The sequence below is a fragment of the Emys orbicularis genome, chromosome 4 (genome assembly GCF_028017835.1).
Source record: "Emys orbicularis isolate rEmyOrb1 chromosome 4, rEmyOrb1.hap1, whole genome shotgun sequence".
NCBI classification, from domain to species: domain Eukaryota; kingdom Metazoa; phylum Chordata; order Testudines; family Emydidae; genus Emys; species Emys orbicularis.
Genome location: NC_088686.1, coordinates 28,215,949 through 28,228,915, shown reverse-complemented (window position 1 = coordinate 28,228,915; position 12,967 = coordinate 28,215,949). Strand labels below are relative to the sequence as shown.

General features: G+C 42.0%; 1 protein-coding gene across 1 annotated transcript in view; it reads left to right on the top strand.

Annotated features, from left to right (window-relative positions):
- Positions 1-12,967, top strand: part of AK7 (adenylate kinase 7) — a 57,312-nt gene that overhangs the window by 40,001 nt on the left and 4,344 nt on the right. The window contains exons 14-17 of the mRNA XM_065403897.1: positions 455-523; positions 2,255-2,452; positions 5,745-5,965; positions 11,026-11,184. Coding sequence (XP_065259969.1) covers positions 455-523; positions 2,255-2,452; positions 5,745-5,965; positions 11,026-11,184 — 647 coding nt within the window. The remainder of the gene's footprint in view (positions 1-454; positions 524-2,254; positions 2,453-5,744; positions 5,966-11,025; positions 11,185-12,967) is intronic.

Below are 12,967 nucleotides of genomic sequence, written 5' to 3'. Positions count from 1 at the left end.
AGCAGCAGGAGCTGGCCAGCAGATGGTGGGTGTGCATGCTGCTCCTGCACAGAGAAGTAGTAAAGTGTGTCTCATAGCAGAATCCTGCAGTGGCTGGCAGGATCTCTGTGTCAGAAGATGTTCATATACCATAGCTATGTGCAAAATATACAGAGAGAGAGAGAGTGAATGCACCAAGCTAATTTTAAACAATAGAACTCTTTTGACTCTTCTGAATCATGAAGATCTAGCCTCATTTGTGCTTCTTATTTAGAAGTATCTAAACTTTTTTTCTGAATTATTTACCCACCTATCTCAAATGGTGCTGTCAGGATTAATTAGTTAGTGTCATTTGACCATATAAAGAACTGGTACTACATAAAGGACAGGTAATGTTACTAGCACCTCTTTAATTAATGTTAGTAATATAGTTTCTTCAGGTGTCAGTGTTAATTATATTGTACTTTTATTTTAGTTGAAGGTGATGAGGAAGAAGAAGAGACAAGAAGCAAAGTGCCTCGCTATGATAAATTAATCACTCCTGGTAAGTTTACTATACTACAAAGGACAGAGTTTTAAAAGAATACGCTCACCATTAACAAGCACTCCTTCTGTTGCTGGATTTAAGCATATAATGGCCCTAATCTCATTGGAACAAAGATTTGGTCCAGACCTCTAGACAGACAGCAACAGATGATGAAGCACTAACTTCTGAACCAAGCAGCTTCTTCTAGTCATAAATTGAGACACTTGCAGTCCACATTTTTAAAGTGAAAACACAAATAAATCATTGTAATCATTGTGATGCACTATGCTGACCCTGGCAACAGGATCTGCAGGAGATCTAAAAACACAGCTGTTCCAAGAAAAGAAGAGTGACTGTGTGACTCTTGCACTCTCAACCCATGGCTGTGCTGAGCTGGGAAGCATTTTTGTTTGTTTTCTGAGTTTTACTAACTGTTATGCTGTACCTGGTTCTATACATTTCTCACTGAGAAAAGAGATGTGACTGCCTGACTTTGCTAAACTGCTTCACCAATTTACAATAGTATGTATAAAATTAAATAAATTTGTCCCTATTTCCTTTGACTTTAATGGCAGTTTTATCTGAGGTTTAGGGCTTGTCTACACTGGCAATTTACAGCGCTGCAACTTTCTCACTCAAGGGTGTGAAAAAACATCCCCCTTAGCGCAGCAAGTTTCAGTGCTGTAGAGCACCAGTGTAGACAGTGCACAAGCCACGTTAAAGCGCTGCCCTAAGTCTACACTAGCAACTTATGTCGGTATAACTATGTTGCTCAAGGGCATGGAAAATCCACACTCCTAGTAACACAGTTATACTGATTGCCTCCTGGTGTAGACAGCGTGATGTCAATGGGAGGGCTTCTCCTGTCAACATAGCTACTGCCTCTCAGGGAGGTGGATTACCTACACCGACAGGAGAAGCCAACCTGTCAGCGTAGGTAGCATTTTCACTGAAGCTGAATAAAGATATGAATAAAGATTTTATTTTATAAAGAATAAAAATTTGAGACTGTTAAACTAATACAAAGTAAAATGTTTTCACATGCCCTTCCAGTATTTTTCCCTACCACTGTACTACAGATAACAGTGATACTAAATTATATTGCATCTGGCATATTTTATTTTTATGTACTGCTTGGGTGCAAGATAGTTTACTTAATCCAAGCATAGGTACATTTATTTATGAGATTAGAAATCCCAGTCTATAGTAATCCAGTCCTTGAGGTCTTTTGAATAGATGAGTTATTAAGTTTTCCAGTCCTATTTACTACATTGACCACACAATTCACATAGATCTTTTCAGATTTTACTATTTAAAACATTTTGACTGTTGTGTATAGTAGCTTTCTTTGGGGCTTTAGGACTAGATTCTGCCACTGTTACTCATGTTGAGTAGTCCCTTACTCCGCGAATAGTCCCAATGAGTTCAATAAGTAAGGGTGGTAGGATGTGGTCCATAGTTTGGAGTTAAACTTTACAGTTTTTAACTGAGATAACTTTGGAACATCAGGGTTCTTTCCAAAGCACTTTTCTTTACTGTTAAATACTGGTGAATTGCTACAGGTGTACAGTTGGAGACAGAGCATTCTGTAATGCCGTTTTGTATGGAGAGATTTAAAGATTTGACATCTGTTTCTATTCACTAGTAATTTGGAATTTGTTATTCATAGATGATATCTAGTGATAGCAGAAAAATAAAACAAAAATTATGACGTTGCATCTAACTCTCAAAAATGTTTTTTTCCCACAGAATATGTTATTTCATTTAATGCTTCAGATGAATTCCTAAAAAACCGAGTAATGAATCTTCCAGAGAGTGTTGTGGCTGGAACTCATTATACTCAGGACCGGTTCTTGAGAACTCTCAGTCTCTTCAGGGAGTTAAACACTGAAGATGAGACTGTTCTCAACTATTTTGATGAACTTGAAATACGTCCACAGTTTATTGGTATGGAATAAAAGCAAACTTTTATATAAACCATTAGAAACATAGTATATTTTTCTTCCATGGAAATAATACAATATTTTTACAAAGATAAAATGGCATATTTTAATGGTAACTGGAGTACAAATCTAAGAATGTGCTTGCACTACTGCAGGAGTGTTTGTTTACTCTTATAATTTGGGGAAATGTACATCTAACTGCCATTGGCTCATACAATGTACCCATTTTAAAGGTCCACTTTTGGAGGCTAAGTGAACTATCCTTTTATAATGAGAACACAGACCCCACTATTGATGGTCTGGTGAATTAGTACAGTAATGTCCAGTCCTTGATTTTCAATATCATGACTCCCAATAAACCTTTTCCTCAGCTTTGTTCTCACAAGTCATGATTATATATAAATGATCTGCAACAGACGAACATGAAGATGGCTAGGGCACTGGACAGGGAAATCTTGTAATGCTTCTGACTGACTATGACATAAGGAATTTTTGAAATCCCCACCCCCCAAAAAAATTCTTCCAACATACCATCCACAAAACCTGATCACTGGAACTCTTGGGGTTGGTGAATCTAGCCTGATTATTCAGAAACAAAGTGAGAGCAGGATGCCAGCATTGCTTAAAGAAGCTATTTTCAGCCTGTGCACAAAAAAGCTATACCTTGATATGGATAATCACACTAATTATCACCCTGTCTTGAATGTCCCTTTTGTGGACTCAGATTATGAGAACGTTATGGTGGAACAATACTGGTGATACCTGGAGTCCCCAGATGTTTTTTTTCTTCCATTCAGTCCTTGAGACCATCTACAGACCTCTCAAGGTCCCTTCCAGTCCTATGATTCTATAAATATGGTACAGAGATTGTGCTACTTGTATTGGTAGAAAAGACCATGTGTCCATGTTGATCCTTTCAGATCTGTCACACTGACCATGAAGTGTAGTTGCTCATGAGGGATTCCATTTCTTTTTTCCCCTAAGAAGTCCCAGAGGGTAATATTAGGTAATTTTGTGTGTGTCCTGAGGGTTCTTATATTATATTTCAGAAGCATCTATTCTATTGTCCCTCCCATTCAAAGTGTATAGGAGAGCACATGGGGAAATAATGAAAATATTTGAGCTCTGGTGCTCTCCTACCCCAGTTTTTGTGACTCCTTAAGGGTGCGCCTGCACAGGCTAGGGCAATGATCCTCCCAGCCCCTGTTGAAGGACTTGGGGTTGCAGGGCTCATGCTAGCCCTCTAAAAATAGCTGTGTAGATGGTGCTTGAAGTTGCAGCTTGGGCTGAGCTCAGGCTCTGAAGCCTTGAGAGGGTGGTGGGCTTTTATTTTTAGACCACTAGCATGAGCCCCACAAGCTAGAGTCTGTTTACCTGGGCTCAGAGACTCACTGCTGTGGGCTATGTAGATGTATCCTCTGTGTCAGTGCTAATCTCAGCTCTTATTTAAAAAGACAAGTATATTTCTGAGGCTATGCAGCTAAGTATGACTTCTGTAGCATTTATATTGCAGTCTTAACGGTTCACCATTTGAGAAAAATCTTTGCTGGGAAGTGATAGTACTTAGATACCATGCTGATAGAGGTCTTAGAAATACTTTAGAAGGATAGATGAATAGCAGAACTGGAGACCATGTGATACTGAAGTTTCTATCCATGGTTAATACACCTCTACCTCAATATAACGCGTCCCGATATAACACAAATTCGGATATAATGCGGTAAAGCAGCGCTCCGGGACGGCGGGGCTGCGCACTCCGGCAGATCAAAGCAAGTTCAATATAACGCGGTTTCACCTATAACGCGGTAAGATTTTTTGGCTCTCGAGGACAGCGTTATATCGGGGTAGAGGTGTACTACAGTATTGTTGTTAGGGGTCCTGTGGGGAAAAATAATATGTGATCATCTAATTAAAGACTGTCATCATTCATATACACAAGCGGTAAATTAAGATTGTAGACAACCTTAGTTCTGGAGTGTCTTTACTTTGTATATTTAGTATTTTAATTTTTTTTAATGTAATTTATTATTTAAAAAACTGAAAAAAGAGAAATTCCATCCTGTGGTATCATATTGACCCAATCCTGGGTCATCAGCAGGGTTTGGACCTCTAGATCAGAGGTATAGAGCCCTCTACCAGTTGAGGCAATAGAGTAACTGTTAGCAGTAGTATGCTGTTATCTTCTATATGGACCAGCCAATAGATGGGGATGAGACACACACACACACACTTTGCTTGTGGGTATGACAGCAGAGGAAAGCAGACTCAGGACTCCTGGGTTCCATTCCAGGATCTGGGTGTATTCTAGTATTTATAAACCCTTGTGCCCCGGCTTGTCCTTCTTACCCTCCCCCAGCCCCTATCCAAACCCTTCCCAGTTCCTTTGCACCAGCCCTCATCCCCCTCTGTGCTTATTTAACACCCCCTCCCCATAAAAAACCCTACTTGCCTGGACCTTCCAGCTCCTGCAACCCACTCTCCTTCCTGCTTCTATTCACCTCCTGCCACTCCTTCTGCCTCCTGTCCCTCACCCCCTAGCATTCATGTCAGGCTGCTCCATGTTGCCTGGGCACCAGTAGAGGCAGTGTTGAGCACAGAGACAGTCACCCTGCTCTCAGTGCCAGTGTCCACTGCCACAGCAACCCCAGCAGAGTGGAAGAGCAATTACAAGGCACCTTGCTCAGTCTCTGCGGCCTTGTTGCAGCATGCACAATGAATCACTCTGTGGGGATTGTGCAGGTACAGTCTACTCACAGATAGGATCTGTGTGGGGATGGAACATCCTCACTACGGATGGCATCTTGAGAACTGGTTAACAAGTCTCTCCTAAATCTGAACTGCATTTTTCCCTCAGAGTCTCATCACTTGGCCAAATATGGATGAACTTTTGCAGGGATGGTAAAACACACATTCCTGACAGCAGACCACCGCCTTGCCAAATTTCAAGCCCTGGCTCCAAAGTATGGGGGTGCTAGAGTTTCTCAACAAAACAGTTGTAAGAATTTATTTAATAGTGGGCAAAACAATATTTTTTCCTATCTCATTCTCAGAAATGACAGTCATTTTAGCTGAAATGTTATGTGTCAGCCCGAGCAGACACCTGGCATAATTTAACCAAGATGGTTAAAGTTTGACACAGTTTATCACAACTGAAAACAGGTTCTTTATAATGGAAAGTGTTGGCCAACCTTAACTAATATATCAAATATATTTTAAAGGTCTCACAATAATCATTGAATTCCCTTTCCCCCATAATTAATGAGGATACTTATGTTCTTTGTTCTTATGTTTAAAAGATGTAGCAAAGTTTGAGGATCCTGAGAACAAATTTATTGTAAAAGAGATCATCAAAGAAACTGGAGAACCTCGAAATTATGGTTTGACAGATGACGAAAAGGAAGAACTAGAACACAAAGCAGCTGAGGCACGCCTTGCCAAAGAAGCAGAAGAAAATGCTGAACAGGAGCGTAAAGAAGCTGAGGAAAGGGCTGAAAAGTTGGCAAACTGGGAAGAGTGGGTAAGTTAATAAAGTTCTGCACAAACGTAATTATATACCTGTTTTAGAAAATAGCAGTTATGGGACCTCCAGCATCTTATCATTTGACGTCCTTATGCAAAAATGTTTGACTTGGGCATACATGTGATGCTTGGGTCAGAGCTATGCTTGGGTCAGAGCTATGCAGTGTCGTTACATTTCAAAAGCGTGGTATTTGCTCTGTAGTTTCCTATACCAAGTCGCATATTTGTTTTCATATTTCCTTCATAGGATGTATTTTGAGACCCTTGTTAAAGAATTCAAATATTAATAAAGTTACAAGAGAAGCTTTTATGTGTCGTTACCAAAATACCCTTAAAACAAGTTTGATGACCTTCCTCCTCCTAACGCCCTATAAATGTCCAGTGAGATTTCAGATATCGATTGGAACACTCCAGAGGAAGAAACTGAAGAAAAAGGGCTTTATTAGCCCTTACACAAGTGTGCCACAGTGAGTTACACCATCACCTTACCCCTCCTCTGGGGATTCTGCCACAGATGGGCAAAAACTACTGCACCATTGGAGCTGCACCAGATGAAGCTTTCAAGGAGATGCACTGAATCAACATATCTCCTGTGTGCATTGTCCATGCTCCTTTTTGGTTACCTTTGCTCACACAAAAGGCATAAAGATTCCAGCTGTCTTGTGCTGCTATAAATGGTCTCCAAGTGAACTTTCTGGGTGGTTCTGCAAGTTTCAGCCATTGAAAGTGGCAGAACCCAGGAGAATCCAAAGATTCCCTCTTACCAACTTTTCAGTCACCTTATTGAGCCTGTGAAATCAAAATTAATTAACATTATGTCCTTTCTTGCAGGTGCTGAAATGAACTGACAAAATTGAGGGAAATCCTTTTGTGGAGCCAAACAGTAGCAGTAATAAGCTGCTTTATCTTGCCATTTGTAATTGTCTACTATAATATGAGCATTTTCCTCCTCCTCCTCCATCCTGCCAGGAACTTTCCAGTTTACTTTCTTCTCTCATCTTGTCTGCTAATGTCTTGATTGTCATCTTTATGACTCCACTGATAACATTTTGTCAATTATCTGCAGCACTTAACTCTGTCTATAGAAACATAGGAATTGCCATACTGCATCAGACCAGTGGTCCTTTGTAGTACCCTGGGTCTGACAGTGGCCAGTACCAACTGCTTCAGGAAAATAAACCCTTTAGTAGGCAATTATGGGACACTCTGCCCCCCATGGAAAGTTTCCTTATAACTCTCAAGAGTTAGAGGTTGGATTATGCCCTCATTTTAAGGACTTGAATCCCTTCCAGAGCCCTTGTTTGTTTTTTGCTTAATATTTACTTTTATAACCCTGATATTCATGTTATCTACATAGGTTTAATAATTTTTAGAATCCTGCTAAGTGCTTGGCCTCAGTGATACCTTGTGGTCCTGAGTTTTGCAGGCTAAACTGTGTTGAATTAAAATAGTATTTCCTTTTATTAGTTTTGAATTTGAGACCTTGTAATTTAATTCTCTACCCTCTGTAGTGTACCTACTGTAATATCCCCTTTTCGGTCCATCCAGCCTTTTTTCCTCTTTTTTTTTTTTTTTTTTTTGCCTACTACATGCAATAAGCAAGGAACAGCAGTTACCTTAGTCCTCCTTCCCCCTTTATTTTCCTAGCAAGATGGAATGAAGCAGGCAAGGAAGATCAAACAAAAGGAGAAAATCAGGGCAAAGAAAGTATTTGGAGAAAGAAAAGAGGAGAGCAAGGGTCAAAAAGGGCAGCATCAAAGAGAACAATTCCTCCCTTCTGGCCTCATTAGACTGAATACCAGAGGCAGTTCACCACTTTTCAGAGGTTGCGTGATTGGCTACCCATTGAGTAACCTCTTCTCTCAGAAGATGGGTATTCGTGCTAGTGTTAAGACTCTTTTTTCTTACCTCTCCCTATGTTGACTGACTTTGTTGGTCCCTTCTGAGGACAGGTCTACACTACAGGGTTAAGTTGACCTAAGTTACGCAACTCCAGCTATGTGAATAATGTAACTGGAGTCGACGTAGCTTAGGTCGACTTATTGCAGTGTCTACACCGTGCTCGGTCGACAGGAGAAACTCTCCTGTCAACTTACCTTATGCTTCTCGTTCTGGTGGAGTACCGGAGTCGACTGGAGAGCGATCTGCGGTCGATTTAGTGGGTCTTCACTAGACACACTAAATCAACTCCCGGTGGATCGATCACCACAGTGTCGATCCATGGTAAGTGTAGACATGCACACTCTGCTCAGCTGCTTCAAGTGCCCCAGTGCAGCGGTTCCCCTGAGTGGGTGACAGTAGATCAGATCTGGCCAGGCATATTCTCCAGCTCTCTGTTTTGTATTTGGTGCCCTTGATTTAATCTCCATCCATTGAAGACTTTCCTCCTCCATAAGATTGCAAACTTTCCTTCTTGGAGGAATTCTTTTCCCTATCCCACAGAACTTGAAAGATCCTGCTAAAATCACTTTCCTCACCACTAAACTTTTAGCAGGTCTTGGCTTTTGCCTTTTCCCCCTTCCTCTCTTGTCTTATCTGCATAATCTTGGATGCCAGGCTGAGGTGTCCATTTGGGCACTCTGTTAGTGCTTGAATGCACTGGAGTTACTGGTAATATGCTTAGCTCTTCTTGCCTGGGAACCACTGCTAGCTCAACACAGTATCTTAGTCCAGTGTGACAAACAAGCTCCAGTGGCATATGTAAACTGGCAAGGGGCACTCACAGCCATCAGCTCCTGTCAGAAGCCTTCTGCTTTTGTGTTTAGGCAGAATCCCATATTGCTTTCCTTATAGCAGTCGTCGTCAGGGGCAAGGAGAATGTCTCAGAAGTTGGACTTAGCAAAGCATCCCATATTTTGAAACAATATTTGCATCCCCAGCACACTGCAGTTGAAGTATCTGCGAAGTTCTGATATCTTATTAGGGATGAACCAGTTGAATAAATGCCCCAGATTTTGGCAAATTACCTAGAATATCTGAGGATTGGAGCATGGAGCTGGACTGCTCCTCACCCACCCATTCTTCAGATTCCCAAGATACTATGGAAAGTCAGGCAGGATGTAATTTTGTTTTTGCCCAGGTGTCCTTGACATCCTTCATTCTCTGACATCATGAGTGGGCTGTCTTTATTTATAGAACATAACTTTCAAACAAGATCTTTAAATCTAAACCGAAGATCCATTCAATACTGCAGTCCAGACCATCTATCTCTAACAGCCTATAAAGATAAGCATCTCTGATAGCTATAGAAAGGCTTTTCAGTGGACAGTGTAAAGTATGTGATGCAATCAGAAGTCCACTTCTAGTACATACTATGGAATCAGGGATGTCTTCCCTAGTAGGTACAAGAGAATCACATTGACATTTATTCCTGTTTACTTCAGCACACTCTCAGGTTTTGGTTGGTAGGATTCACAAAAGGTCTTAAGGTGAATAACCTGTGAGTGCATGCCCCAGCAATTTTTTTGGTCCTCTGTAGAGTCAGGATATTATATCCCAGAAAGCAGCTCTTATATTTTTTATAGCTTAAATACAGGCCAATAATTCCACAGTGGGTCCTTTTTCATTTTTGAATGTGCTAATGAATCTTTGAGAGAGAATGCCCCAAAACTACTCACTTTTAATGTAGCATTTGTAATTGCTGTAACTCTACTTTGAAATATAGGAGCACCAAGTAGAGCCCTTGCTATCTCTCCATGCATCTTCTTTTTTTTTTTTTTTTTTTTTTTCAGGATTAAGCAGTGTTTTGCTTTCTCCTAGACAGAGTTTATCTAAAAGCATAATGTGGACTCTTATGTTAATGAACCCACTGTCTTATCTATGCACTGTCTAAAGGCTTCAACCACTCAGGAGTGAAAACTCCACACTGAATATAAAGTGAGTGATCAAGTTTAACCTATATAATGCAAAAGCACTTTTGAAATATAAATAACTATCCATCTGCTCTAAGGACAGTAACAAGAAGAAGGCTATATCCAAGACCTCCATTTCCCTCTGGGTAAAAGTTCACATGCTATCTATGTCCATGCTCACAAACCACATCCAAAGTTTGTCAAATGTCACTTCTGAGCTATTACAAGCAAGGTGGGTGAGGTGATATCTTAGTAGACCAACTTCTGTTGGTGAAAGACAAGCTTTCAAGCTTACACAGAGCTCTTTTGTGACCCGAAGAGTCTGTGTAAGCTTGAAAGCGTGTCTGTTTCACCAAAAGGGGTTGGTGCACTAAAAGGTATTCTCACCCACTATGTCTTTCATATGCTGGGAACAACACTGCTGCAACACTGCAAACTCCTAAGGTACATCAACCATGTGGACTTGGAAAGCTGAAGTATCTGCTTCTTTGATTTGGAAGGCAGCCACCTAGACCTCCTCTCACCCATTCAGCAGCCACTACTGTTTGAACCTGACTCTTGCAGCAGTTTTTTAATGTGAAAGAGCTGTCCGCTGAGTTCTCCTGAGTTTCTACTGTTTGCTATATCCACCAATAACCCAGGTTACTGCTGGGAAAGAAAGGCCTATAACAAACTTAAGGCCAACTTCAGCAGCTATAAGAAGGTGCAACTCCATTGGCACTTAAAAAAACCCAAACTTGTATGAGCTGTTCTGTAGAATCATCCAGTAAGATCAAAGGGTTCTCTGTGAAGTTCAAAACAGTGCCCAAAAAGGGCTCAAGAAGTTTCTGGCACGTGCAAAAATAACTGGGTTTTTTTTGCTGGGTCTTGCAAACGTTTTCACCTTTTGGCAATAGGACCAATGGAAAACATCTTCAGACTCAGCCAATCTTAGATGATAGAAAGAGAGGAAAATCAAAAGAAACAGTAGAAGAGAGATGGTCTCATTCTTCACTGGACTGAGTCCTTTTCTTCTCTCCTCCTCCCCTCCCACCCTTGCGCCCCATCCTTCAAATGCAAGAACCACAGGTACAAATTGTTCATACATTTTAAAGAAATGACCAGTATTACTAACTGATCGTGTTTTTCCTACAAGCCACCATTCTAGATTTTGGCAAATGCTATTTAACAGAAGATTGAAATTTTTTAAAATTATTATTACTTCTAGAATAAACGTCTAGAGGAAGTGAAGAGGCAGGAACAGGAATTACTTGAAGCCCAGTCCATTCCTCTAAGGAACTACTTAATGAAGAATGTCATGCCAACACTTATGCAAGGGCTAAATGAATGTTGCAAGATCAGGCCTGATGATCCAGTTGACTTCCTGGTAAGATAATTATTATGTTTTCTCAGATACCTTTGACATGGCCCAAGGGAAAAATGCACTAAAACAGTAGCATCTCTTTGATAGCAAAGGCTTATGAAATCAAAGAAAGAGCCCAGTTCTCTTCCAATTGACACCACTGGCAAATTCCCATTAACTTAAACGGCAGCAGAAGCAGGCCCAAACTCAAATTGCTACTGTTCAGGAGACCAAGAGTTGTTATGAAAAGTAGAGTGTACAGAAACCTAATCTTTTGGACTGGATTGACACCTTAGAAATAGCCCAAGTAAGGGATGGCATGTAGCTGCACTGCCCAGGAGTATGGTAGGGGACTCTCACAATTTGGTCCTGGCTCACCCTCTGTACCAGCTGAGCTGCACTAGCTGATATACTGGGATGGGAGGTTGCCTTCGCACTCCCCACCCACCACACAGGATCTCCAAAGCAGGTTGCTCACGCAGGGAAATAAGGAGGCGCCTTATGCCCCCTTAATACCCTGCACAAACACACAGCCAAGCTCCCAAGTGAGCCATAAAAGAGGATGAGTAGAATTACTGCCATCCTGATGATCTTACCTAATTGTCCAGTAAAACCATAAATAAAAAATATTTGCATGGAGGAAAGGGGAAATATTAACAAATGCTTTCTCTAAGGGCTTGTCTACACTTAAGAGCGCTGCAGCTGCAACCTTGTAACATTAAGGCCTTGGCTGCACTTGTGAGTTACAGCGCAATAAAGCAGCCCCGGGTGCCCTAGCTCAGTCCCCGTCCACACTGGCAAGGCACGTAGAGCACCCTGACTCCGCAGCTACAGCGCTGCTGGTACTCCACCTCGGCGAGTGGAATGTTTGCTGCGCTCCCAGTGTGAACGAGTTATTGCGTTACTGCACTGTGATCAGCCTCCGGAAACGTTCCATAATCCCCTTAAGTCAAGTGGCCACTCTTGTCATTGTTGTGAAATCGGCTGCAGGAATGCGGAAATGCCCTTTCAAAGCTCCGTTTTGAAGAAGCCGGCTGCTTATCAGCTCCGAGAAAAGCAAACATTTACTGTTTGCTTTGAGTGAGTGAGAGGTGGGGGGGGGGGGGCAGAGAGAGGGGTCTGAACTTACAAGACAGCATGCTGACACACTCTTAGCACCCCAAAAACATACTATCTCTCCCCCCAGATACACACTCCCTGTCACACTCCACCCCACCCCACCCCATTTGAAAAGCACGTTGCAGTCACTTGCATGCTGGGATAGCTGCCCATAATGCACCGCTCCCAATGCCACTGCAAGTGCCTCAAATGTGGCCACGCCAGTGCGCTTGAAGCTGTCAGCGTGGACAGACTGCAGCGCTTTCCCTACTGCGCTGTACGAAGGCGGATTTAACTCACAGCGCTCTACATCTGCAAGTGTACCCATGCCCTTAGACTATGTCTACACTAGAGAGGTTGCATTGGTACAGCTGCACGACTGTAAGCTCGCTAGTGTAGCCACTCTATGGCCTTGGCTACACTTGCGAGTTACAGCGCTGTAAAGCCGCCCCCAGTGCTGTTACTCACTCCCCGTCCACACTGGCAAGGCATTTGCAGCGCTGTATGTCTGTGGTTGCAGCGCTGCATGTACTCCACGTCCCCGAGAGGAATAGCGAGTATTGAGCTGCCGCTGCAGCACTGCGGCACCAGTGTGGCCGCCCAATGCACTGTGAATGGCCTCCAGAATTATTTGTCAGTATCCCACAATGCCTGTTCTAGCCACTCTGGTCATCAGTTCAAACTCTACTGCCCTGGCCTCAGGTAACCA